General features: G+C 47.6%; 2 protein-coding genes across 6 annotated transcripts; both read right to left on the bottom strand.

Moving 5' to 3' along the window:
* Positions 1-13: 13 nt before the first annotated feature.
* vill (villin-like) lies at positions 14-8,834 on the bottom strand. Of its 3 annotated transcripts, XM_029842586.1 has the most exons (21): positions 8,407-8,834; positions 6,887-6,919; positions 5,671-5,754; positions 5,467-5,541; positions 5,183-5,382; positions 4,715-4,823; positions 4,425-4,535; positions 3,832-4,037; positions 3,677-3,755; positions 3,498-3,596; positions 3,264-3,414; positions 3,036-3,136; positions 2,789-2,926; positions 2,541-2,699; positions 2,286-2,465; positions 2,053-2,195; positions 1,780-1,924; positions 1,490-1,678; positions 1,174-1,242; positions 718-996; positions 14-359 (listed from the first exon to the last, which is right to left on the bottom strand). In XM_029842586.1, the coding sequence occupies exons 1-21, from the start codon at positions 8,449-8,451 to the stop codon at positions 246-248; spliced, it is 2,709 nt and encodes a 902-aa protein (XP_029698446.1). In that variant the 5' UTR covers positions 8,452-8,834; the 3' UTR covers positions 14-245. The 3 variants fall into 3 exon arrangements, with proteins under 3 accessions (XP_029698446.1, XP_011606239.2, XP_029698447.1); XM_011607937.2 differs by lacking the exon at positions 1,174-1,242; XM_029842587.1 differs by lacking the exon at positions 6,887-6,919.
* A 69-nt stretch (positions 8,835-8,903) lies between these two features.
* Positions 8,904-27,208, bottom strand: ctdspla (CTD (carboxy-terminal domain, RNA polymerase II, polypeptide A) small phosphatase-like a). Of its 3 annotated transcripts, none has more exons than XM_029842591.1 (8): positions 26,625-27,208; positions 17,198-17,364; positions 15,645-15,677; positions 14,217-14,318; positions 11,563-11,619; positions 10,988-11,080; positions 10,797-10,906; positions 8,904-9,262 (listed from the first exon to the last, which is right to left on the bottom strand). In XM_029842591.1, exons 1-8 carry the CDS (start codon positions 26,698-26,700, stop codon positions 9,202-9,204), a joined length of 699 nt encoding a protein of 232 aa, XP_029698451.1. In that variant the 5' UTR covers positions 26,701-27,208; the 3' UTR covers positions 8,904-9,201. The 3 variants fall into 3 exon arrangements, with proteins under 3 accessions (XP_029698451.1, XP_029698449.1, XP_029698450.1); XM_029842589.1 differs by lacking the exon at positions 8,904-9,262 and adding an exon at positions 9,885-10,306 and having other exon boundaries at positions 10,721-10,906; positions 26,625-27,191; XM_029842590.1 differs by lacking the exons at positions 8,904-9,262; positions 15,645-15,677 and adding an exon at positions 9,885-10,306 and having other exon boundaries at positions 10,721-10,906; positions 26,625-27,187.
* Between the last annotated feature and the right edge of the window lie 495 nt (positions 27,209-27,703).

Here is a 27,703-nt window from a genome sequence, read left to right as displayed (position 1 = left end):
AATCCAACAGTTTCTTGTTTACAATCGTGTGTTTATTCATGATGCGATAATCTGAAAGTTTAAGATAAATATGATGATGATGATCACAAATCAGTTAATAAAGAAGTCAATCCCTCATCGGTGTGATAAGTCAACATGTTAAATCATTTTCTACTGATGGATGAAACACCAACAGCAGTTTTTATTCAATTGGCGTGTAATGATGCATAAACTCAGGACGTTTGGGGCGTTTCTGCGTGTGAGCCTCAGAAAAGTCCCGCTTTCTTCTTTAATTCATTCTGCCTCCACTTTGGCAGTCGCTCAAACTCCGAGCGGCTCATTCCGAGGAGTCCCTCGAAGTCCTTATCAGTCAGATGGTCCTGCAAGCAGAAGGACAGAGGGAAGTCTTACTGACGCCTGGTGGATAAGGGCCGCAATTACACAAGAACATACACATTACATTGTAATTACCACTTAACACGGCAAAAGAGATTACTGACAGCACAGGTTCCTCCTTTGTGTGTGGAGGATTTCTGCTTATCCCTGGTTTATGTTTTTAACATTGTTTAACCTTTCTGATTGTTTCACTTCTCTCTCTTTGGCATTCTGAGCTCATTTACCGGTAGTTATTTTCATTTGACTTCAACATAAGAGAATTGCCAATGGTGCTTTAGTCTAAATGACCCCCCCATCCCCCCCAGTAAACTGATTAAATGACTTTGCAGTTTCTGAGCCCACCTCTCTCTGACAGGGGTCCACGCCTGGCGGCAGCTGGTCAGGGAGCTTGTTCACGAGGAGTTTTGGTTCATAATACACTCTGTCAGCACGCAGGTGCATGGGCCCATCGATTGGGGTTAATGGCATGGTAAACTGGGGTCTCTGGGAAGATGGACTGGTGGGACTCATGGGTTTGGGGGACCAGTTGCCTCCGTGGACTCTGTAGAATGGTGTGGTACTACTGGGGGAGCTTGGAGCACCGTCGTCACCCATCTTATTGAAGCTGGCATTGTTCAGCTCCTGAAGACATTTGAGCAGATTTTTACTTTATATTTAGGAGAAAGCCTGTCAGTCAAGTGCGTTAGTACTCATTAGAGCCACGAGTTGTGATTAGTAGATTAGTACTCATTCAAGCCACGAGTCCTGACTGCATTGGTGTTATTGGCACATGAGTTAGAGTTAGTGATTAGTGCTTACGACAGTGATCTGGGAGAAGGACCCGGCATCACTCAGGGTTCTTTTCATCTGCTCATAGGAGTTGCCTTCCTGTTGAGATCAAATGATTGGAAATCAGTGAGGACACAGGAACGCTTTCATCTTCAACCAAGCCTTAAAAGTATCTCCACGTCAGCCTACTCCACCTAATTTCTGAAATGATTCGCTTTTATTCGATTAGTTGAGTTTTCATCTGATATCTCTGCTTCTACGATCACTTCCGATGTCACGGAAATGCACCGTTCTGGATTTTTACTGCTCATGGACACAACTGCAGCAGCCTTCATCAAAGACGCACACTCCACTTGTGAGGATCCCAGGAACTGAACCAGCCGGTGAAGGTGGGCGGTTCGTAGCCCTGTTTGATAAAGATGATGGCCGTGTCCCGGTCGCGGCCCGCCGGGTGCATCCTCAGGTACTCTTGGGCGTTGATCCAAGCTTCCTTGGTCTCCTTCTTGTTGGCAAAGTTTCCGACCCATAAGAAAATCTGAAGAGTGTGAGAAAAAAAAATCAACAAATCATCTGAGGATCATCCTGCTTACTCCGTAGTGCTTGTATTGCTCTGTGTCTTCTCAGGTGACCTCTCACCTCCTCCCATGTGTCCAGCAGCATCACGTCCTCCTCGTCCAGGTCGCTCTGGGCAAAGTCATACACCTCGGTTATCCTGAAGTGACCGGTCTGGTTGGAGCATTCAAAGAGGCGAGGAAAATGAAAGGGCTCCTCCCTTTGAAGCCTGCAACAGGGTGCCGAGAACTGTGACAATATCCGAATCCCTGCAGGCGGTTTATGCTCCACAGATTGTGGTTTTGGGATATTTTTTCCACAAAGTAGCAGAGTTCAAGGTGTGATATTTCCTCTCACCTGTCGTTTGCATAGGGAGCCTTTCCTCCCAGAGCTACCCAGAATTCCACTGGCTCCTGGCCCTCCATCACCACCTGCTTGCCCCCCCTTGTCAGCACATCAGACACCGCTCTCCCCATCACTCTCTCATCCCCGCTGCAGCCCTGGAAAAGAAAATCAGCAAATCCTGCAACATGCTTCCAGAAATCTCCGATTCCTTATTCTTTATCGTCACGTCCTCGGCGAGATCGCACCTTTCCGTACCACAGGTAGCAAACACCAATGGTCCTCAGCAGGAAGACATCGTTGCTGTTGAGCGACGAGGCCCTGGGAGGCACTTCGGTGGCCTTGGTGTTCATCTCATCAGTCCCTCTCACGTGGAAAAGCCTGGCGTCCTGTTCGCTGTTGACCACTCCAGGTCGGCCCGTGCCCCCCTGGAAACACACGCGCAAACTCCTATAAACTCCTACAAAATCGATCTCATTGGTCTTCCTGGTGAGCTATCGCACCTCGAAAATGATGAACTTCCCTTTGAACAGAGCCAGGAACTGGCGGGGCTCCTTTCCCATGACCACCCTGACCTGCACCGGGGCTCCTTTGTATTTGTTATCAATGATGTCCGCCTGGGTGGCGCACTCTGCGATCTCGTCTTTGCTGGCATGGCGGCCCTGCTCGCGACAATCATTCCGGCATTGAAAGTTAAGAAATGGCAGATGGCTTTTGTTTCTGAAGTGTTGCGCTCAGATCAAACACCAACCTGCCACATGTACAGGATGTAATGCGGCTGACCGGCTTTCAGGTACGTGTACAGCACCAGGTAGCAGTCTCCTCCGTAAAACTGCCCGTACATGCTCGGTTTCACCTCGGCCAGCTCCGAGTTCTCGAGCCGCCACACCTACAAGCGATACCAGTCGTACACACTCAGTGTCATTTCGATTAAAAAGCTGTTTCCTCTGTCTGTGTGGGGGGTATATTATTGGTTGGGGGGGGTAGGCAGCTCTCACCTTCACATCGCCGGATGCATCGTCCACCATGCGGTGCCGCGCTGCCAGTTCAGGCCGCGCGTGGAGCTGCATCACATCAAACTTGGCCTGGTCTACTTTCCCTGAAATGCAACACATGTTTAGCATGACAGAAACTGTATTTTGGGGCAAATGCGTCTGTTTTGATGTTTTTGACACTGGAAAAGAGCCATGAAGCTGTTTTTCTAATCAAAGATGGGTCACTGTCACCTATCTTCCCCACATTGTAGGCGGTACCAACACCAGTTGGACTTCTATCCCTCCAGCACTGGAACAGCTGTTTAAACATTGCCGACTCGCCTCCCTCGCTCATCACCTCCACCCTGGTGTTGGGTGGGTACTTCTTGGCTTTGATAAAGCCCTGAGAGGCAAAAGGAGCGCGAGGGTGTGCTATAACGTTGACGCTGATTATAGATTTTAGAGAGAATGTGGTCGTGGACCCACCAGAGCCCTGTTGAAAGCTGCCTGTCGCTCCACTTTGGAAGCTTTTTTTCCCTTCCACACCATCACACTGGAGCCTTTGTGGTCCAAAATATAACAGTCCTGACAAGGAAGTAACAACTGATTAGAGAAAAAGCCCGCCATCCTCAACAGGAACATATGGGATGTTTTAAAGGCCTTACAGAGGAGAGCAGCAGGTCCTGGGTCAGAGGCTGCGTAGCCACTTCTTGAACCACCAGATTCCCGTTGCTTTCAAACACGCTGAGAAGGGAGAAGGCATGGCTTTGCTTAAAAACAGAACATTCCTCCGTCAGGCACAGCAAAGGGAAGCTCTTACTGGTACAGCCTGATGCTGTTATTCTGCACCAGCTCGTGCGTGTCGTCCGATGTGGCGGACTTCAGCGACCCGCTCCTCTGGCCCAGCACCGCCATCATGGCCTTCATCAGCTCCGGCGAGCTCTGCTCCTCTCCTCCCTCCACCACCCCGATCTGAGCCCGTCCTCCTCTCTCACGGTCCCGGATGTCCTGGGCCAACACGACGGCCTGGAAAACGGGAGGAGAGAGGATGTTCTGTGCTTGTCGAGTATAAACGAGTACTCAAAGTATAAAGATATGTGAATTCTATTAAATGCTGATCTTTAAAATCAAGTACATTTTCTTTACTGAATGCAGTGAGTCCTTTTTTTTCTCTTTTATGATGCCCTGTCTATAAAACCACCCAAGCTTAGTTTTTTGATTATTTTATGCTGCCGTAAAGTTTACTACATGACAGGAGTACAAGGGTCGCTTCAAGCCAACATGGCTGAGGCGCCTTTTGAACACGACGTGGCCTGAAAACGGGACACACTTGCCTCCAATGTGGAAAAGAACATTACGCCATGTCTAAATGTCTCAATCTTTTAGTCGTCTGCATCTAATGAGGAAACCTGCCTTGAGTTTCTCCCTCCTGTTGCTTTGTGGGCCATTCCATTGCACGATAGCCTTCCCCAGGTCCAGCAGGAAAATGTCTCCGTTGTTAAAGCTGTTCCACGACACCTCCACCTGCACACGTGACCACACAGCTGACCTTTATTTGAACCTTAAAACCGTCACCGCAAGGCAAATATCCCGCAGCTGCAAAGTTGCATAATTTTGATAGCTAGCATCACACTGAAGCCAGAATTTGTTTAAGGAAAAGCACCGACGCTGCACAGGCAGCGGTGTTGTGATGATGGAGGTACCTCAGTGGCCGTGACGTGTTTCCTGCCTTTGATGTGCAGCAGGCGCAGGACGCTGTAGGCATTGGTGTCGACCTGCTGAAATCCCGAGGCCACCCCGCCCTTCTTGTAGCTGGCAGATGAGATGGGATAGCAAAGTTCAAATGCAATAAAGGACAGGCTGAGCGCATGGGGTGGCTGGGTTGGTTCGCGCTGGAATAAAAATCAGGAAACAAGCAAGGAAATGTCTGCTGTTGTTTAACGGGGTGAAAAAGGGTAGGGGGGGGCAAGTTTTTCTGAGCTAAGCTTCAACAAAACAAGTGTAATTTGTGTCATAATGATTTCAGGCTGAGGGATTAGTGCTGTAAGCCTTGACTCTGGAAGATTGCTGTGTGTGTGTGTGTGTGTGTGTGTGTGTGTGTGTGTGTGTGTGTGTGTGTGTGTGTGTGTGTGTGTGTGTGTGTGTGTGTCCGCCCCTTTCTTTTCACTCACATGAGACCCTTTTTGAAGTAGCTCCTGAAGAGCGCCGACTCGTTGCCCTGGACCTCCCGGTGCTGCACCGGACCCCCGCCCAGGTGTTCATCCAGCTGGGCCACGTAAATGGCGGCGGCGCCTTGCTCGTCCACCGAGGAGGCCTTGCCCAGCCAGTAGTGGATGTCAGATGTCTGGCCCCAGCCCCTGTTTTGGCTTATCTAAGGAAGAACAGTTGTACGTGTGTGTATGGGGGGGGGGCGCTGTGCACACCCGCGTTACCATTCAGCCACGATTCTACTCACGTTCAAGACGATGTAACAGTCTCCTTCGAAGAAGTTACCAAATCCTCGAGCCGAAACAGGCACCAACTTCATTTTCTGCAAAAATAAAACGAAACAGGAAAAAAAGGCTTAATGGGATGATGATGATGATGATGGTGGTGGTGGTGGTGGTGGTGGTGGTGGTGGTGGTAATAACGTTAGCAGGAAAGTCTGTGTGGGTCTTACGTTGATGGTCCATATCTGCAGGCCCGGCTTCCTGGTGACACCCTTAAACGCGTCCAGTCTGTCGTCGCTCATCATCGTGCTGAACTGAAAACACAGCAACTCTGCGATTAACGGGAGCAGAATTCAGATTGAAACATCACAGATTTACAGAGTTGAATATGCAAATGCATCTTAGCCGTGACTTAAAATAGCAACAAATACTGTAATGACAGCCACCAGTGGGACAATAGTTTATTAGCTTTTTATCATTTCTGGCGGTTGCAATCGCCATTTCTCACATCCAGAACCTGACAAAGCAAACCGTGTTTTTAAGGTTTCTGACAGGTGACAAGTGTCGCACTGGCTCCTCAGCGTCGTTAAAACCTTGATTAACCGAGATCTTACTGCTGACACAGCATGGTTCAAGAGGGTAAACGGGATGTCGCGCCACAGGCGGCGCTAGCATGAAAATGCGACAATCAGCGCTAATGTGATTGTAGCGTGGCAGGAGGGACCTAAGCTGTGGAGAATCTTCAGAGAGATTATCCAGTCGTGGCTCAGAGTCCAATCGCTGCCTCGAGTCATAGGTTAAGGTCGGGTTCAGAGGAAGCGACTGTTGCCCTGGTGCAGCGATCAAGCCGTATCAAGATGTGGCATCTTATTATTTTATTGTTTTTATCAAGGCTGTAGTATAATAAGGTGAAGTTTGATCTTCAGTGATAAGCCTGCAACAGAGTTGCTATTCTAATTCATGTAGTCTGCATTTTTAAAAATAAAATCCCAATAAACAGCCAAAATTACCATAAATAGCAGAAATAGTAACAGTAAAAACCATTTTTCAGGCAATGATCCAATGATTTCGCCACATCTACACATTTATCTATTATATACACATCTAATTTGAAATGCTAGTTATGCTGGTTGATTTCATCAACACTGATCGCCCATTTGTCACATTTAAGAATCCGATTCCACCACGTGGGGTTTAATGGCAGATGACAAGCATCCATTCGTCTCTGTTGTTGACTCCTCATTTCTGCTCCAAATACATGAAAACAATCAGCAAACAATTTCTGAAAAGCGCGATTTGAAGGCCGTTGGCGTGCAGGAAAGACTGGTTCCAGTCCAGCCAACCCACGCTGTGCTTGGACGCAGCTTTCTAATGCATTTTCACAGGGGTTTTTTGCAAGTGACCTGGACGAATCCTTCAAAGTAAAAGCCTGCCGAGCAGCCTTACCTTGGGTGGCGTCCGGTGAAGCGAGGGCCTCTCCTGAAAAATTGCAGACGTAGATTAGCCAGATGATGTCTCGATGCAGTCGAGGCTCACTGGCTCTGCCTCCTGTGTGCACGCAGGAGTGTGTGCGCCAGGGGAGGCTGACTGTATTTGCCACCACGCCCTGATTCTAACACACCTGCAATTTCCTGCCTCTTGTTTACAGTGCAGTGACATGGTGTCTCCTTACACTCTTTTATTGGTGTTGATGCTGAGGTTTTAATGCATGTGCAGATCATTTAACCCACGCAAGTCAACTTTGAGCCAGTTTATGCAGCCGGGGATCAGAGCGCCAAGGTCCCTGCCTTCGGCCGCTACCCAAAACACAATGCACCCGACCCCCTTGGCCCCTCCTGCAGGTGGTGAGCCCATGGGAAGGGGGTCCCATGTTGCCTCTTCGGGCTGTGCCCGGCCGGACTCCATGGGCAGAGGTCCGGCCACCAGGCGCTCGCCAACGTGCCCCACCCCCAGGCCTGGCTCCAGGAGGGGGGCCCAGTGACCCGCATCTGGTCAAGGGAAACTTGTTGTTCTTCATCATGAGGGGGTCCTGGGCTACGCTTTGTCTGATCCCTCACCTAGGACCTGTTTGCCATGGGTGGCCCTACCAGGGGCATAAAGCCCCAGACAATGGAGCTCCTAGGATCAGTGGGACACGCAAACCCCTCCACCACAATAAGGTGGTAGCCCAGGAGGGGATCCCTCTGGATGAGCTAGAAGAAGTAGCTGGGGAGAGGGAAGTCTGGGCTTCTCTTCTTAGGCTGCTGCCCCCGCAATGGAAGTCAACTTTTTATCGCCTTTATCTATTTTGTTGGGCTCAAGCTCGACAAATTGGATCTTTCAACTCTTCAGGGACAGATGGAAGCATGATAGCCCCTCGACAACAGCGTGTGAACAGCTATAGCGTTATTCAGTCATTTAGTGTGTATTTCTTGCATGATAAAATGGCTTTTGAACATTCTCATGGCTGATTTTTCACTTGTACATGATTTTTATGGGGTTATTTTTATTTCTCTCCACATTTCAATGCTTTGGATGCTCAACGCTCACTCCAGGTCCAGATCTTTCTTCAAACGTCTCAGCACTTATTACAGCCGCCCCCTCAACACGGCTCTTACGTCTTGCAGCTGTTGTGCCTGCAGCGAGCCAGGGGGACCACGCTGAGCTCCCAGAAGTTCTCTGACCTCCGACGTCGGCACCTTGTGATGACGTATTCACCCATTGAATGCAGTGAATGGACCCTTCGGTCCGTTAAGAGGAGCATTTGTGTAATTACAGCCAAGAATGGCCATGTCATCAATATTTAATCCTCCATTAGATCCCCACCAACATGAAATCCGCTTTCATTTCCAAACTGTGGGAAAGTTTTTGTCATGAATCATGGATGAGGCCCCCCCGCTGATGTTCTCAGCTCGGGAAGACATTGATTATTCCTGTTGTCTCTGGAGAAAAAGGAATTTGCTGCATAACTAACCCAGAGTTCTTACCTTTGACCGCAGGCCTTCGTGTTTAGAGTCAATCCTGAGGTCCATTGGGGAAACTTGACCAGTCAAACAAAGGACACATGCGCTACATCCTTTTCAGATGAGGCCAAATAAGAAACTAACCGACACAAAGATCTCTTAAGGTTTGCACAATAGAGCCTGTAATGCCTAATCCCGTGCTGCAGTTAAAGTGGCAGCACGAGCGGAAGCTTAAAACTTGCATGAACCTTCTTTGTTGTTCATTAACCAGTCTATATCCAGGTTATTGTTGTGCCTGCAGGATCCTGCTCACCTTGGAAGGCAGGATTGTCCTCCTACACCAGGATAAACCCTCCTTTCTACAGAACAAATCACTGGGATTTACTATAGTAAAATGCTTCAATGCTCTTTTCCCACCCTTTAAATTTAAGCCAGACAGACTTCTGCTCACATATGGTCAAAATCCAAGTTAATAAATACACTTTATAGCGGCTTTATGTCACGACACCATGATGCAAAAGTGACAGTGTGCAAACTTGCAACTTTAATGACGTTGTACAGTACGATTTCAACAGCAGTCCTCACAACCCATGTTCCCCCAATAAATATGGATTTTTCTATATCATTTAAGCTAAATGTTCTATTTGCTTGAAAAGTTTAACATTTACTGGTGGATATCTTGATTTTTTTTGGGGGGGCGGTATTAAAAACAAGTTTCATTGCCATTAAAGATGATCAATTTACAGTAATTCAGCCACAAATCACATCATTTCAAAATATATTATCACTTCCAACTAAGCAAACGATCAAGCTAATAGGTCAGGTACCTCTAAACTGGCACTTTTTGGGTTTAATCGATATATTATTTTTGTAGTATAATATATTACGGTAATTAATACATACATCTACAGCTTTTTCTTGCACTTCGTTAGCTCATTAACCATCACAATTCTGTACAGTCCTCACATGTAATGTACCAGGTCACTTTTAATGAAGCAATAAAGGATAAATGTACGATAAAGTTAAAGAATTATGAAAATATATGCTGCAGGGCTACTGCTAACGTCACTGTCTGACCTCTTAGCGACCCCCGAGCTCCTTATTTGAATAGTTGGAAGTGAAAATGCCCACAAATTCAACAATTCAGTGTCGCTAAACTTAACAGCAAAGAGCCTCACAGGTCAGGCCAGATGGAGACGGCGTTCTTGAGTGACGGCTAAGGGCCTCGTTTCCAATGGACCCGATAAATTCGCCTCTGGGAGACCTGCGCCAGTGCGCAGCCTCGAAAAATGAGCACCCCCCCCCCCCCCCCCCCACGAACCCCCACACCACAAATTGAGCACAGCAATGAAGGCACTTCATTCTGTAAGAGAAAACAGATCACAGTCGTGTGAATGGAAAAAAGGGTCGGACGCGAAAACATCAGCCTGCATAGCACAGCTCGTAACATAAAAAAGGTTACTCAGGAAAAGCCAAACAAGAAGAATCTCTTCGGTCGAGTATTTCTGGTAACTAAAATATTACTTGATAGAATAGTAAAACCTTCTGTCTCTGATAGAAAAATTACTTTATGTAGGTTCTGCTCTTAGAAACATATAATATGTACATACAGTAATATTCATCTTTAGGAGTCCTGTACAAAGAGAATGCTGAGATGGAAAAACACACAGTTTATTGTCTCCATGTCTCAACAGAACTGTTGTGTGAAGGCGTCTGGGTCCCGGGGTTGGACACAAAAGCCGGCTGGAGGACAGAAGCTGGGCCGCAGGACCAGGAGGCGGAGCCTGAGCCGGATCTGCTACCTGTTCCTCAGACTCTGCAGCTGACTGTAAACGTCCTCCTCCTTGCTGAGGCCCTCCAGCAGGGGGATCAGATCCAGCAGCTCCGTGTCCGTCATGTCGTCAAACCAGGACTGCACCGGGACCTGCGGAGGACGGGAGCAGCACAAAGCGTGTGATCAAAGGCGAAGCCCCAGTGGTGCATGCCAAAGTCTTTCATTATAGGTGAGGAGGAGGGTGTGAATAAATAATGAGGAGGGAGCATCAAAGAGAAGAAGGGAGCCATTTTACTCAGGCTAGCTTTCTAAAATCTCACCATGGGAACTTGTCATACCCTGATAGTGAGAACTGAGTGTTTCAGGTACTCTTCAGAAGATACAGTATTAATATTAGCACATTAAAAAAGCATAACATCATACTTTGCAGATGCATTGATGTATTTTCTGCAGGTGGGCTGCGTCGACAATGATTAAAATTACATCTCTGCTGGAAAAAAATGACCCAAATCCTCAACATAACAGCACGCAGGCTTATTTTTGCTGTGTTGTTTTCTGACTTACTGCATTCTCAGGGTGGAAGATGTAAGAGGCAGGCGAGTTGTCTACAATGATGACTCTCTCGAGCTCCCGGCCCAGTCGGCTGAGGTCTTTGACGTAGTTTCCTCGGTGGAAAACGCAGGATTCCCTGAAGAGCCGGGTGCGGAACACCCCCCACTGGTCCAGCAGGTCTGCCACAGGATCGGCATACTGGTGGGAGCAAGGATACGGGGTTAGCGGCGTCGGCGAGGCGCGAGGCCACGTTAGCAGGTCATTGTGGGTGGGGCCGACCTTGGCTAGGCTAGCCGTGAAGAGGACGCACTCGAAGAGCTCTCCCATCTTCTGGAGAAACTCGTCCACGTGGGGCCTCTTGAGCACGTACACCTGGGACATGGTGTTGTGGTTTAAATGCAGTAATATGTACTGAAAATAGTGCTCAACACCTCAGATTCAATCTTTTAATCTCTCCTTGCTTCACTTTTCAATATCATTTACAATATTCAGTAGCTGCGTGTTTATTAAGAGTGCCGGGATCTTCTTGCTATGAGGCGCTAACAGAGCTAGTATTATCCTTAAATACGACCTCTGCACAACAGTTTCCAGACAACACCCTGTGATCCCAGATGTCGTACTTCCTTCATCCTCCACAGGTCGTCGTGGTTACCTCGCCGCCTCCAAGAGCAAGTAATCAAGCATAGGCCAAGACAGATACAGAGCCTATCCTGGATTACTTGAACCCGGTTGCAGCTACTTCTGCTCCCAGCAGGAGAACTCTTCCGCTTTATTACAGTTGAAGGACAAAAAACAAAATAAAAAGAAACAGGAAGTGCCAGATTTAGCAAAGGATGCGGTAATATTTTACATACCTGATGAACGGTCCCGTCAATCTCCACGGGGACAATGAAGTCTGCATTACCGATGGGCTGAAAAGAATTGAGAATTAAAAACATTGCTCAGACTTTGTTAAACATTTTTTTTAGCCTTTTTTGTTTAATGAAGCTGAAAAGCCCGGAAGCTGAAGGAGCACGGCGGAGAGGAACACGGCCGCATTCTCAGCAATCAGCTCTTTCATCCTCAAGAACGGTGAGGGGAAGAGAGGAGGAGGAAGCAGTGGAAAGATGAAAGGATCAGGTGGGAGGATCTGTGCTGTCTTTTCAGAAGGAGACACAGACGATGGCGACGCAGAGCGCTGCTTCTCTGAGCTCTGAAGTATTCTTAGCTTGACACTAACCAGGTTAGAAAAGAAAAAAAAACATTCAGAATGTCACTGTAGCGGCAGAAAACACTCATAAAACTGCAAATTCCAGATTTGACTCATAAAGGTATCTATACCAGGGACGCAACATGAATTTAGAGATCTGTTTCGTTTCAGCCACCATCGGTTTTCCTGACAACGTTGAAAACAACATGTTCAAAATGAAAACTCCTTTTTTAAACTGATTCACTCTTAACCAGGTACAGTTCTGTAGCGTCCAACAGAGGGAGCATTTGTTGCAGGAATGTCCGACCCAGCGCTCGGACCTCACACTTGTCACCTGTAAAGTCCTGGACGCTTAATCCCGCCATTAAGGGACGGTGGAACAAAAGGCCCTCTGTAACAGAGATGTGTGCTCCCTTTATGTGATCTAAGAGTGAGTCAATGAGCCTTTCCCACCCCTCACTCTGAACACGGAGGCGTCCACGGATGCACTTTAACTCTGGTTAATGTTTACGCCGGGACGCAGAAAAAGACTCCAGCCCCGACGGCCAAAGATCGGGACCAGATGGACCGAGGGAGCGGATGAAAGAACAAATGCACGAGGACAAAAGGAGGAGGGCAGGATGAGGAGTGTTGACCCGGTTTGCTGCTCCACTCCTCAATCCCTCCATCATCTGAAGAATGGAATCCGCGACACGCTGGGATGGTGGGAAATGCGCGGATATGGAGGCAGGGAGGGTGTTTTTCCCACAGACCAGGGCTGGTTTTGGAAGGACTTGCTTATTCACTGCAATTACATGCAGTTGCCATCGAAATGAGATGGTTTTATTATATTGTAGCATCTTTAAAGTCGGTGAAGACCGACATTGGGTCTTAAAACAGCAGAACTCTTCCTGCAGCATTCCACAAGGCCCATAAATCAGCGCTTTTCATTTCCCAGGGAGGATGCAGCGCAATTAATTTGCGGCGAGGGCGACCTCGTCCAGATCTGATCCCACTTAGGCTCTTGCAGGAGATCGGTTTACACGGTTTACATTAGCGCTGCTAACAAACGCAGGAGCCAACTGTCCGCACAGCTGGGGCCACAAATCTGTTCAATACAATTCCATTATTATTTGTTATCCAATTTCTTACCATTACCGTTTTTAAGGTTATTATACATGTTATATATCCCCACAGCTGGTTTTACATAAGCACCACGCATCGTATCTAATCCTGGAGGAGGGGGAGGAATTATCTTTTCATCCGTAACTTATGGGATACAGTATGTGATGTGATACGTTATGTAAGCCCCCCCCCCCATCTGTACACCATGTGATGTGTTGCCTTTCTGTAACCAAATCTCCGATGACAACTCGGATGTTTTGATGCGCGTTTACATCCTCGCACAAAAACCTCGACGGTAAATCCCGCGCCACGCCGGTTTGTCGCCTGCGTCGCGCACGTTTTCGTCCACTGAATCGTCCGGATCCATCTTTGCACACGGATCTCTGGAGTACGTGACTGGGGACGGTAGCGGTGGGAAGAGTGAGAGAGAAAATCATAAAGTTGATGTCGAAACGCATGGGACACACCCAAGTATGTGGGTGAGCCTGCATGTGTGTGTGTGTGTGTGTGCGTGTGTGTGTGTGTGTGTGTGGCCTCACACTTCTGTTGCTATGAGACCGCTGTGGGCGGGTCTCCCCCTTGTCAAACCAAAACAGATTAATTCCAGGTGTCCACAAATTGATTTCTAGAGCGGCTTCCTGAGCGGTTTTGGACCTGGACTGAGAGGGATAAGGAATGGGTCGGTGGGTGCACCAGGCGGGTCAGCAGAAGGACCCTGAACCCGAAGTGTTGTAAATAGCTGCATCCAGCTCACGCACGTGTTACTTTTGGAATACCACGGCCCTGAAATGTGATCTAGTGTGGTCCTGGAGCAGTGTTCCGTTGGATATTAGATCAGTCAGTGGGAATTTCAGTAAAAAAAAACCAAAAGGATTCTATAAAAAGAAATTCCTTCTGTGGGTTTCACATGAGAGGTAAAATATTAATGAATTCCCGAGGGAACGCTGTTGGTGGGAACCATGAGAAATTAAAAAGGTTGTGCACAGAACCTTTAGTGAGGGTTGTGGTCAAGGTAGGTTCCCCCTAAAGGTTCTGGATGGGGTCAACATATCGAATGTGCTCTGTATCATTCCAAACTATGGAATTTTGGAGGAAAACGACTTTTCATTGAGTCAGAGAATGTGATTGTTATAGTCTTTTAATATTAAAGATAAATATATGTTACAATATGGCAGTCAAGAACCTCAGTACGCTGTTGCACGTTAGCGGCGTTACCTTGAAGGAGCTGTGCACGAGGGTTTCGTCCAGGTCGATCACCACGCAGTTCTTGCCGTAGTCTGCGATGTTGACCTCTGGCAGGAGGAACTTGGCTGGTGGCTGCAGTGACAGAAAATACACACTCTTTAGCACCGGGGATCGCTAATTTTCACAAACACACACCGAGGGGGTGATGATGAGTCAGTTGGAGCAGACAGGAAAGTAGCGGGAGGAAATTACACAACTATTTTAGCAAACAGCTAATAATCGGGTTGAGAGCTTCAGCGTCGCCTTATGTTAGCCAACCGTTCAGGGTCAGAGGGGAAAAAGTGAAAAAGATGGGCAGATGGTGCGGCCATAGGTGGCCAACGCTCGCATCTGTGGACACGAACACACGCTATAGAGGTGAGGAGCAAGGACAGTCCCTGTCAATCTCGCACGCATGCGCTCCTGTTCAGCATGCCTGCCTCCTCGTGCCTCTATCTGTGTTTTGTCGTGCGTTTCGATCGGCCTGTTTTCATCGCGTCTTATCTTGGACTGATGTGTCCTGGGCATTTGCCCAGGTCACCCGATGACACACCATCAGGAATGTGATTGAAACAAAGGAAGCGTGAACCTCCGCGAGGTTTGAAGCAAACCAACGGCCCTGTGGACACCGCCACCAGGGGGCGCTATACAAGATACAGTAGCTTAGAACTAAAGAGAACAGATCAGGTTAGAGGAAGCAGTTTAGATGCTCCATTGCATGTTTGTGGGTAAACTGGAGCACCACAGATGACATGTGAACTCCATACTGTCATTTTATCTTGACAGGATGTACAGTAAGTGTCTCTATCCAGCAGTTCCAGGGTGGCTGTCAGCCCAACCCCAGCCTTCCTTGCTAAAAGCACACAAACGCGGAGTTCACTGCCACATGCACTTCCTGTCGCCGAAGGGAGACGGTGCAGTTCAAAGTGTGGCTGAGATGTGGGACGGGGTGTGTGTGTGTGTGTGTGTGTGTGTGTGTGTGTGTGAAGACGTTAAATTAGTCAACCGCAGGACCACATGGAGTCAAAAGCAGACAAATGAATCGCAGCGTTCGCTCGCTGAAACCAATCCCAGCTCTGCTGGGCTAATTCCATTAACCGCGCAGCGCCTGAGCATGTGATCCATCTCAATACTAGCACCTACCGGTAATTTAATCCAGAACCTTACGGGTTAGGCGCGCATTTATTAATCTAAATGTCCTGATACATGAATTCATACGCTTTATAAGGAGAAACGGGAGAAGAGGCGACATGAACAAATCAAAGTAAAACAAACGGAACGGAGCAGGTGTCACGAGCCAGCAAGAGGAACGAAGGTGTCATTTCGCCACGGTGTCAAAGTCCGCATGCATCCAAACGATGATGGAGGGTGGAGGTTAGCGGCATGGGATGAGGAGAAATGAGAGATGGTAATACATACACTGGAGATGGGGAGGACCTGAACCTGGTCACACTGAAGAACGCAGACAGGGAGACAAGAAGACAGGGAGACAGGGAGACAGAGAGACAGTTACAGAAAACAGTGAAGAAATCAATAGCAGTAACACAGTGATCACCAGAGAGGAGGAGAGAAGAGGACGCGGAGCCACAGGAATAAAGACCCAACTGGCTGCAGAGCAAACAGCCGCTATCGGAGCAAATACAGCTGGGCTGAAATCCCGAGTGTGACCCGAGCTTTATATGGCCGCATTTGGAGGGCTCACTCTACATGTGTCTGCCAATATTTGGAAATGTACACAAAAACCCAAATGCGAGCACACTAAACCGTGTCACAGTGAAGGGATGGAGCATCATGATGTTACTCTCCAATAGACAATAAATGGCAATAAATTTGTATACATTTGGTGGTTGTCAAAGAACACGTGACAGAAAAGTAACCTGGAAATTAGCAAAAAGAAATGCTAATGGTTTTCTTTACACATACATAACTGTCCTCCATACGTTTTAATCAGATATTTTTTAATCCCAACTCTTGAAACTGCACCATTGTGTCTGTAATGCAGGATTTGAGCAGCACAGTGGTTAAATGCTCATCATTCGCCTCCATACTGAAGTTCAGGTACCTCAAAACTGCATTTGAGTCAACGATTGTTCCTCTGCTAAGCGTAAACAGGAGGCAAAATCTGATATTATTTTGTGCCATTTATAGAGTTTGTGTACCTGCCTTGGCAGCAGAAGACTGTATTTTTGGAGGAGCTGGGAGGAAGGGGGGGAGAGGGGCGGTTTGGCGCCTTCCCCCCCTACCCCCGCCAGAACGTTTGCTGGTCGGTGTGTGTGAGGCGAGCAGGAGGCGCGGGCGCAAGGCAATCCATCACAGCGGACACACACAAGGCCCACTTTATGGGTATTAGAGAAGCAGTGTGAGTTTGTGCATGTGTACATGTGTTGCCATGGGTTTATGGTAAGAGTTGTGCAAGCCCGCGCCAGACGCTGCGTGTGTGTCCTTGTGTTTGCATCAAACTGCTTATTCTACTAGAAAAGTGAGGACATTTTTCAGAAGTGGGGCCATTTTAGGGTAGCAAGCTGGGTAATTATGCTGTGAAAGTCCCCTCAAAGATAGAAATTTGAGAATATGTGTGTGTGTGTGTGTGTGTGTGTTGAGCCTCTCAGCGTGCTCTGCGCTGTGTGTGTTGCTCAGCGTGCGCGGCTGTGTGTGTAGGCCGATATTGAAGAATGCGAGATGGGAAGCGAGCCCGTGTTTTTCAAGCAGCAGACGGTAAACAACCTCCAAGTTCAACGAGTTTGAGGCAGCTGGAAAAATTTGCGGAGGGATCTCGGCGAGGCCTCGGCCTCAGCTGCCTGCAGGAGAAGGCAAACCCTTAACAAGCTCTCTGCAGCAAAACAAACAACTGTTACGCCCTGACAAATCTCTTCCAACTATAATTTATAATTTTTTTAAATCTGTTTTTCTGAATAGAGAAGCAAAGTTTGAGGAATTCTGACTGTCCGCGAGAGGGAAAATCGGGGCTTTACCTTCGGAGGACTGCCGTTCTCCTGCGGTGGCGGCGGCAGAGATAGCGTCTTGTTGTTGGGGGGTGGCGGCTCCACGCGGTAGTCATTGTAGTTTCGGAAACAGCAGAAGAAAGGGCTGAAAATGCTCCGGCTCCGGTGCTTCTTTAGGCTGCTGTTGGACTGGGAGACTGCAAAAGATCAAAGGCCAAAGGCCAAAATGGAAGTGAGGTCAGGCGGGAAGATTATTTCTACAACGTAATTCAACAGACGACGTTGAAGCCCTTTCAAAGGGGTCTTCTGGAGGAAATTAGCCCTTAATTTGTTGAGGATTCCGACCATTGGAAGCCGCGAGGAACTTCTGTCTGATAATTCTTTGCAATTTTATTTGCACCAGGTTTTTTTTTTTCCAGATGGACTTTGAAACAGGTGTCTGATTAAAGCCAATTCAAATAGCAAAGTTTACAGAAGCAAATTACATTTCCGCTCCAAATGATGGTGCACTGTAAAATATGCCGCGAAAGCTCGAACGGCATCAACAATTTACCAAGAAAAATGGGCAGCAATGGAGGAAACATTAAGAAGAGCAGGTACAGCAAGCTGAAACAGCTTTTCCTTGTAACCGTGAATAAAAGTCTGACACTGTACCAGTTTCTGAACGGATAAAAACAGTTACAAAAGTTGGCGCTTTCCAGTGAGCTTAAATTATCATGTAAAGTTAAATAAAAACCTTTAGCTGCCCCAGTAGAATATCATAAAGGCTTGTTCTGGGGTAACCTTGTTATGTCACGCTTTTATTGGCACTTTTAGCTACCAAATGCGTGCAAGATTAACCTACTCCCTGAATAAAATAATGCCTTTCTGCACGGCTACGATGGGTATCAATTCTAAAGCCTTCATCTTCTTTGAAAGCATCTAAAAGAGAGAAAATTGCCGCTTTTTTGCAGTACTTCTATCGCACTCAGATGTATATTGGACGGCGTAGTGAGACACCAGTCCATGCAACACAGAGGACAGGGACTAAAATAGAGCAGAGGGCCTTCTGGGAAAGCAGTCCAGTTAATTAACATTGAGAAGGAAAAAGAGACGAAGGTAGATGGAGTCATACAGAGTCATAAATGGACAGAAAGTGGAAGAAAATAAGCATATCGCCGCTTTTAAAAGTATGTTCTAAAAAGGTTGCAGTGATGTGGGATCCGGATGACGTCCTTGTAAAAGCCTGTATAAATGTTCCCCAGCAGATTATGATTTTTCATATTTTCTGTCGTCGAGGATGAGCGGGCAAAAATGGAAATTTTGGCCGGCACAGGCAAGGCTAGGTGAAAATCTGACAGTGCAATTATCCGGAGGTGTCCCTGATGTCGCAACTCAGCCAGTTTAATTGCTTTAAAGCTCATTTGCGGGGCCGTAAATCCCGAGTCTGTCCAGGGTTTTGATGTGCTCACAGTTTTGACTTTGAGGATCGAGGTTTTCGTGCCTCGGAGCATCCATCGCATACTGCTCCTGCCTCCAAACATATTCGTAAACCCACGTAACACATGCAAGTGGCTCCGAGGAGCTTCAAATTTGCCTCCTTTGATCCTTTGATGGAGAAAGATGCAAAACAGCCCCAGAGATAGAATCTTAACAGACTGTGTTACTATAAACGGTGCGAGACTAGAGGATGTTCTGCCCACGCAGGCTCGACGCGTTCACTGTCAGTGCACAAAACTGACACGAGTCTGGAGAAAACAAACAGGCCCAGTTAAATTGAGGTTAGGTTGGAAATTAGCCCGAAAACTGGTAGAAATGGGGTCAGTGGCCAATTTGCAGAGTTAATAGGTTGCTTGACGATGAGATACAAGTCCAAAAAAATCATTTAAAGCAGTTTCGGTTTGTTTTTGTGACTTAAATAAAAATCTTTCAAGGTTGGGATCCTTCCACAAACAGCCTAATGTACTTGATAAACGCAACTAAAGATGAGCCGAACATAAAAAAAAAAAAAAACAGTTTAAAATGAGTATTTTAGCACATTAAAAACTGGGAATTTCCTCGCATGTCAACAGAGAACAGCAACCCAGTGGAACTCTGGGTGAGCTGAACTCAAAGAAACGTGTCGCGCGGACCCTCCGCGTCCTCCTCCGCGCTCCCTGAAGTTGGCCCCAACCACATTCATCCGTCTTCGTACTTTCGTAACCCTCCATTTTGAGCCTGCCTACATTTTCCCGCCCTGGTGTGTTATCCTAAAAAAGGAAGAAAAAAAATAGGAAGAAAGAAAAAAAAAACAGGTGGGAGTGAAGCGGGAGAGGAGAGGGGGTGAAGAATGGGTGGGGAGAGTTACAGTGGCCAGACAGCCTATACTTGGGTCTGATTCTTACTCCACCCCCTGCACAAACAGAGCTTTCCTTTCTCCCTTTGACACAAACAACATAGCTGAGGGTTGACTACTGCTGGAGCAACCACACACACACACACCCACACCCACACACACAGTCATATGCGACGTATGCACATGTTTTAGCAAGGAACCAGGCATGTTGTTCTGACCACATCCTCACGCCGGAATGTGGCTGCAGCCGGCCGAGAGTGACATGTCGGGAAAAAGCCCGCCATGAGGGGCGCCCGTGTTCCCTTCGCAGGCGGAGCTGCAGGTGCACCTTATTTACCTGCTGGATGCGCTCAATCGACAGACCGTCCTGATATGAAGCGCCAGCACAGCTTTAGCTAACAGCTTCGCTACTGTACGCAAACAGGCCCCCCCGTCACATGTGCCGCTCGCTCGCTCGCAACACCGGAAGAGAGAGAAAATGAAGGAAATTCTCTGCATTCCTGACAGGAAGAGATAATCACCCTGTGAGCCTGACGTTGGAATAATGCCAAGCGCAGAGAGGCGATACGATCTGTTTTTGAAGGGGGGGTCCTTTACTTCAGAAAGTCACAAAAGGTCAAAGCACAACGTGGACACTTTAGAAACAGCACTGGAGGGAAAATGGTTATAATGTCAGGGATAAGATAGAAGATAAATGCGGGTTTTTTTCTCAATCTGGATGCTGTTATCTTTTCTTAGCAATCATTAGTAAAAGTGTGACGGGAGAATATGAAAACAACCCCTTCAACATTAGAAATGATGGTGAAAAGACATGGGCGGTCCTGAAGGGGTAATGAGGCAGGGCACCTGGAGAAGGGCGGGCAGGTAACTGTGAGAATGGTCCCCGTGAAGGAGCGGCTTTGAATAATTCAGATGGAGAACAAGCTGGTTTTAAGTGTAAGATTTACGGAACTATTTCTTCGGTCAAAAACCAAAACAGGAGAGTTAAAACTCGACAACACGGAAAACAAGGCCAGGTCTCTAAAACCCTTGCAGGGCCCGAGCCAGCCTGCAGATCGCACCGATCTCTATAACCTCCCTACATTTAGACTTCTTTGGGCTGTGGGTGATTACATTTAAAGTGGGACTGACTGTCTAAATGAATTATATGAGGTAATACCAAAAAGGAGCATGTGCACACAGACTGACTTTGTTCACTCGGAGTCTGAGATCCAGTAACAATCAGAGGGAGAAGGAGCGGCAGAATGTGAAACGCTTCTTTCCTGACTGGCAGCAACAAAGAGGGAACTCCAGCGTGTCAGCAGAATAACAGTGAGGAAGGAATTCCTGCAGGACACTCTGCATTCACAAGGCTCGCTTTTGATGCCGTGTTCCTGCTTTTTATTTTCAGCTGGGTGCAGACTGCATGGTACAGTCCAGTGAAAACAGGTGGAAGTAGGCGGGTTTGGCCCGGATGAAGCTCACCCTGAACTCCAATCATTACCCTTTCCCAGAGGATAAACCGAACAATTATGTTGCTAAATTATAAGCTAACATGCTTAAAACCAGTAATGTACCGTAAATAACGGCACTGATATTCCCTTCACAGTTAGCGACACACTGTGCTAATTAGCAAAGTTGGCAATCAAGCAAAGAAAGCTGCTGACCAAGATCCTTAACCAAAGGAAAACGGTTAACGGATAATCTCCCGGAGTGGCTACTTCCCACAGCAGCGTTCCAATAAAAATGCAGCGCGAAAGCATCTTCACATATCGGAGTCTATTAGCATTCAGCTCTGGCCTGTTTAGCCTTCAGTGATCATATGTCCTTAAAGGAAAGAGACACTGTACTTGTCCTGCCATGTTTTCATATTATCTGTGCTAATTTGTGGATTTGTTCCAAAGTGACAGGAACGAAATTTTAAAATACGTGTACTATAGACAAAGCTGAGCTGTCAACTATGAGCTAAACAGCCTGTTTTGGAAAATGGGTCTATCATATTAATCATATTGCGTAATAGCACAATATAATTGAAATAAAAAACCAAAAAACCAATCCATTACACCGTATCCTAATCTGTAGGGGCCTGTGAATATGCCGCGCTGACTCCTTGGTGTTGCTTCCATACGCATCTAAGAACATTATGTACGCATACATGTCAACATACGTGACCTTCTGATGGATGACATTCACTGCTGAACAAGCGAAGACATGGTACGATGAGATTACACACATAAACAACTCGCTCGGCAGCCGTGTTGTGCAAGGCCTTAGCTCTCCTCGGTGCTGCAGTGAACCCTGACACAGAGGTTTAGGCGGGTCCGGCCCGGTTTCCCCGCCTCAGCCGTACAGCGGCAGGCGATGCCAGTCCGCCCGCGGGGCCCCGGGAGGATGCGGGCTACTGTCGCTTCACGATACGAAGGATATGACAAGCGTGGGGGGATTAACCCACCGAGAGCTCCGGGGAGAAATAATGAGGAAGATCTGACGGAGTTACGCAACCAGCAGCAGCCCACGCCGTTTGGAGCTGCGGTTTATTATTTATATCGTTCTATATTCGCGTCTGTGATTGTTGAGCACAATGTGAGACTGATGGGAAATCCTACACACCAGGCTGTTACATAAAACCCAGTCAGAATTAATGCTAGATGCACTCAAAGGCCACCGTGACCTCAGAAATGAAGTAAAATTGATCAAAAGCCAGCAAGCAGTGCCATATTTATTGATTATTGATTGTGCTTAAAACAGCGATCTCACGTGAACGCTAAGAAAAAAAAAAGAGGAATCTGAAGGAACCAACAAATCTACCAAGAACATCGGCCTCAGACGTCTGCAACTTCAATGGCGATGACATCATCGGGACTTAAACCGTTCGTTGTTTCGGGGAGTTTAATTCATCCCGAACCGAAGGGAAGCAAGCAAGTAGGTCGTGACCGTATGTTGAAGGGCGCGGATGTCTTCGTCTCCACATGTAGCGTCCTACTTAGAGCCCCCGGCGGGGTTACGGTTAAACATCCAGCAGAGAGCCTCTTCTACGGCCTCCGAACGCATCTGCGTATTTATTCTTCGCCCGTCTGTTTAAAAATGCATGAACCTCTTGTGATCTCCTGTCCAATAACTCATAAAGTGGCAGGCGGCATTACCCGAGAAGGGTGGCAGAAAATCATTACAGCCAAAACATGATCTTCGTTCTGGACGGCCAATTACTGGTGACGAATGCCAGACAGAAGAGAGCAGAATGTGCAGACGGCTACCTCTCTTCTCCCCAACACACACTCCCGCATACACATGGAGGAAGAGGAGGGGGGCGCAGACGGGCAGCACGATCATCGCAACCTCGGTGGCAACGGCGGTACTGAAAGGGAGCGAGGAATTGTAATGAAACCCTTCCCAACATGCACAGGATTCAGGAGCTTGAAGAGCATCTGGACTCCACCGACTGCATCAGTCCAGGCGGCTGCGACCACAATGTTCGAGGCTCATGATGTGGTGCATTAACCAAAAGTAGCCGTTCAGATGTAATAAAGGCGGAGCGGAAGGGTTAAATACTTGAGTGGCTGCAGAATTATTTGTTTTCGTCATTCATTTTAATAAGCAACAAAATGTCACCAACACAGAAACAAAAGTGGATTTGAATAGGAAGTGAAACAGGAAGCTGTCCTCTGGAGAGCGATCAGATGATTGTGATTATCCTGATTACACTTCAGTGAACCCAGAGGACGGACGTGCACTTCCGCTAAAAATCCATCATTTTCATGAGAAGATAGATTTTTCTTTTTTTTTATCTTGCTTCAACTTAGTCCGCTGAATCAAAAACACAAGTCCTGAGACAGCCGGACAATTATTCCACTGGTTCAGAGCGCGAGTCCTCACGGAGACATCAGACAAGGAGTGATGAGAAATGTGTTATTCCCAGCTTAAGCCCGTCAGCCAGCAGCGTGGGAGCGGAGAGAAGCGCCGAGGCGCGTTGTTTTCCCCTGTGGCCTCAGCGCGATTTCATCTCCTGCACTGCGCCTTCCAATCCGCACGCTGGCTCCTAATTAAGGAGAATTTTGCCATTCTGCAAGAAGTTCTGAGAGTCTGACATAAGTATTGCGTATCACAGGAGAAAATTCCTATAGAGACACAAAGCACGCCACGATTTCTGTCCTCAGAGGTCAACGTTTGACTTTAACCCCGTTAAAATCACAACAGAATGACTGAGGCGGCGGCACTGTTGTTCAGGAACCACCAGGAACTGCAAACTTTGGTCTCAAACCACTATAAATGCTGATCAAGAGGTTGTTTCTTTAGTTCTTCTCTTTATTCCCTTTTCTTTTTCTAACCCTGCGGCCACGACCACAAGTATGTCAAACACAAACGTGGCCGTGTTTACTTGTGAAGAACCATGGTTAAAAAGAGACATCGGATCCGGGAGACAGATGTAAACGTGACACAATGAGAGATGAAAACACCAGCTCGACTCTCACGGAGCCATTTCTGGTTCCCGGTGTCATATACGACGTGAAATTCGGAACGACAGAAGGAAAATGCAGGAAAACTTTGACAGAATTTGCAGCTCGTGGCTGAAAAAGGATGGAAGCCCTTTCATTAAGTGAATAAATATAGAATTCCGTCCCACAGCTTCCTCTTCAGGCATGTTCACCCACATGCTGGGCACGATCCCGCACACACGCTTAACAAGCTTATCAGTCGAGGGGATTAAAGGAAAGAAATACATGCGTTTCTTCCCGATATGGTATGGGACTATAATGAAGATGGGTTTAACGCTGTGCAACCGGGGGTGAAGATAATCGGCTTCTCTGAGCAACATTGGCTGCAACAGCCTCACAAAGACCTCGGAACCAGTCCGAAAAGCCCGATAACACGCGGCGGCCTTCCGTGTGGCAGCCTGGGATTCCGGTCCAGCCAAAACTTTACAGTAGCTGCCCTCAGCGAGCGGGCTCCGCACACCCCTGCAGGTGTGGTCCGCACATCATAAACACTACATGAATGTGCGGCGGCGGGCTCCAGGAATAAAAGGCGTGCATGAAATCACAGGCTCCAAACGCACGTGCAATTACAGCTGCGGTGCTTTCTTTAAAAATAAAAATAAAAAGTCCCCTTCTTTCCTGCCAGAGTTGTAAAACCACAACTGAGTAAAAGTCTCGAGAACACGTTTTTAAGTCAAAAAGGACCATTAAAAAGTCACAATTATCAAAGGGGAATGATCCACTTCCACTAAATCCAAGTTCTAAATTAGCTGGAATAGAAATATAGATTCATTTGAGTCTGAGCTTCAAGCAGATGAAGCAGCGGAGAAGATCTCCGGTTCATTCGCGCCGCTGCATCGAAGCGCTAAACTCGGATTTAACCTAATCTGATTAAAGTAAACGGCTCCTCCATCGATACCTGTCAGACCGCCCAGTTATGGGAGCAGAGCCTCGGTGCGACGGAGGCGCGCCGGTGGCCCACTCGTTACATCCCGTTGCATCAGATCATGACAAGCAAGCGGCTGCCAAACGAAAAGCCTCATTGGGGCTCAGAGAGAAGCCACACTGCTCTCTTTCTCTCTGCCCTATTTCTGTTCTGGACGAGCGGAGGAGAAGCACAACGTGCTAACACGAGTGGAGACCAAAAGTGCCGATTTTAAGGCTCCTTATTGCAGAATAGGCTCTATCGGGGGGGGAGGGGGGTGATAGTTGACTTTAGACCAATACGCAGGACTGCACGAATGACCTTGACCTTGACCTTATTAAAACAGACCCAAGATCTGGTCTGATCTCCACCTGAGCTGAATGTGGCTCTAATGAGATGCTTTGGAAGGAAATGGATAGGGTTCTGAAAATAGCCCAGCAGTGCTCTGAAATATTCATTGTGTGTGTGTGTGTGTGTGTGTGTGTGTGTGTGTGTGTGCATGTGTGGGTGTGTGTTTTGTGCCCTCTCTGGTCAGCAAGTGACCCTGGATATGATCCCGGGGGATTAATTGTGAGATTCCCTGCGTCATCTGGGATTTACTGTTCCAAACCGGCGGGATCCTGCGGACGACATTGTGGGAATCCTGATCGATCTTTTTTGGGGTTTTTTTTGGTCGGGGGGGTGTTTTGATTACTTTGTGACGCCTCAGCGAGAGAATGGAGCGGCCCAAACTCTCTTACCTGCGTCCGACGCTTCTTTTCAGCGGTTACATAACGAAGCGGGCGATTGAGAAATGCTCTGAGCAGGAAGGTGCCCTTTCCTCCGGCCAGAGGAGAGGAAGTTCTGGCCTCTCAACCCTCCAGGCGCCCATAGAGCTCAGCAGGAGGCGTGTCGGTGGGTGGGTGTCGGGAAGAATGCCAGGGCCCTGAGCTACACTCCCCCGTGCACGCCGCCGCCCTCCATGACCTGGTCTCACAGTGTGTGCACGTGCAACTGTGGCCTGTGCACACTGGTGGAAGCCCCACGCTGAAAACTTGATGAAAACTGGCCGCGGGTGCGGGGGATTTACCGCCGATGTCATCATCATCACCATCACCATCATCATCATCACCATCGCATGAGCTGTGGCGCAAAACAAGAGAGGGGATGTTGCTGCTGCCTGCACGTAATCTCTGGCACAGCTGTCGTCCTGCGCGGCTGCCGGTGGACATTTCTGCCCAAACCACGCTGATACGCAACCTGTTTACAACTTTACAGGCAAAATTCAAAAACACGTGGTCCTCTTGTGACAGGAACCACATACGGCCCAAATAAAGGGGCATCCAGCATTGGCGTTCAGGTTCCACTGGCATGGCCACTGCTGCTAGCTGACATCAGGCCCTTTACAGTACCAGTGATGCATGCAAGGCTTTCTCCAGTACAAGGGGAGGATTACAGTACCCGCCCCCTGTAGTAATGCTAGCTCACTCCATCCAGAATTAAATAAATGCCGTTTTTTTTTTTAAAGCGACAGTGTAAAAAGGAAAACAAGGCACGCTAAACAGAAATAGGATGCATTTTCAGCGGATTCCAAACAAGTTTACGGCTTTTCTCGTGGCTCTGGGTTTGCGCCTACTGAACAATGGAGGTTTCCGTCATGTTATTGCCCAACGCAGGAACCTGTCGGCGGAGCGCGCTGGCAAACAAGCGGCGCAAATAAAATACTATATTTCAAGGAAAGGAAAAGAAGGGAGGGAGGATAAATGGAATCATTCCCGCGCGTCTTACCTTTATCTGGACTTGAAGAAATGCTCTCCTCCTCTTTCGGATTTGCAACCTGTGTTATTATGGACGTGTTGTCCATGGAAACGAGATGTTGTACACCTACGGCTACACCGCTTTTGGTTGTTGTTGTTTGTTTTTTTAGTCCTCGGTAAACATTACCAAAGCGTTACTACTACAGTCTCTCGGGCTCCAGTCGTCTGCTGTGCGCAGCAGCATTAAAATCCCGTCTCATTCGGAGCGTGCAGTCCCATTTCCCCGGAGCTCACAAACGCGCGAGAGAAGGCGAAATATCAGCGGCCGAAGCGGAGATCCAACATCCGCGGTGGTGACAGTGCGGGAGGCGAACAAAGCGTCAGTCCCGCATTCAGGGTCGTGCGTGTCCGCTGTGGTTGTTGCAGGCAGCATATCACCCCGCCTGCTGCTGCCGCTGCGCGCTCCGGCTGCGCTCCGCACACTACAATATCAGCTGCGCTCTACAGTGTTTATCCAGAGATGGCGACCGTCCTGCTCCCGCAGGGGCCGCGCACAGCTCAGCTCCAACAACAGCAATACGTCGACGCGATCAGTCCGCCCACCTCTCCGCGTCCGCTGCCGTGTGTGTGTGTGTTTTTTCTTTAATAATAAAAAAAGAAAAGAAAAAGAACCTTAGATTCGAATCGGAAATGCGCCTTTTGCGCCAGATGAGGAGGTTAACTAGCAACCACATCATAATTTTATATAACTCTAGGGTCAAAAGTCCATCAACCCCACCCACCATAAGGAATTCATTCCTCTCCGGTTCTGCATTTTCGGCAACATTCTCCACAAAAGTGTTACATTAGAAGTAGATTCTTGAATATAAATAAAGTGATATATTCAATAATTTTGTCTGGCACCCGCGTCAGGAGACAAAAACATGAATTTATAATTATTTATTGTCAAGCATCGGTCTAATTTAATCAATGAGCATTAATTTCTTAAAAAACATCTAGCTGAAAATTTAATGACCTAATAGATTTTGGTTTAAACAAATTGCGCAGCCACACAAAAATCCTTTAATTCCAGCAATTTAAATTATAAAATGGTTAAGGAATACATGTCTG

The sequence above is a fragment of the Takifugu rubripes genome, chromosome 10 (assembly GCF_901000725.2).
Source record: "Takifugu rubripes chromosome 10, fTakRub1.2, whole genome shotgun sequence".
NCBI classification, from domain to species: domain Eukaryota; kingdom Metazoa; phylum Chordata; class Actinopteri; order Tetraodontiformes; family Tetraodontidae; genus Takifugu; species Takifugu rubripes.
The sequence above is the reverse complement of the archived record's forward strand: the minus strand, read 5'-3'. Positions and strand labels throughout refer to the sequence as shown.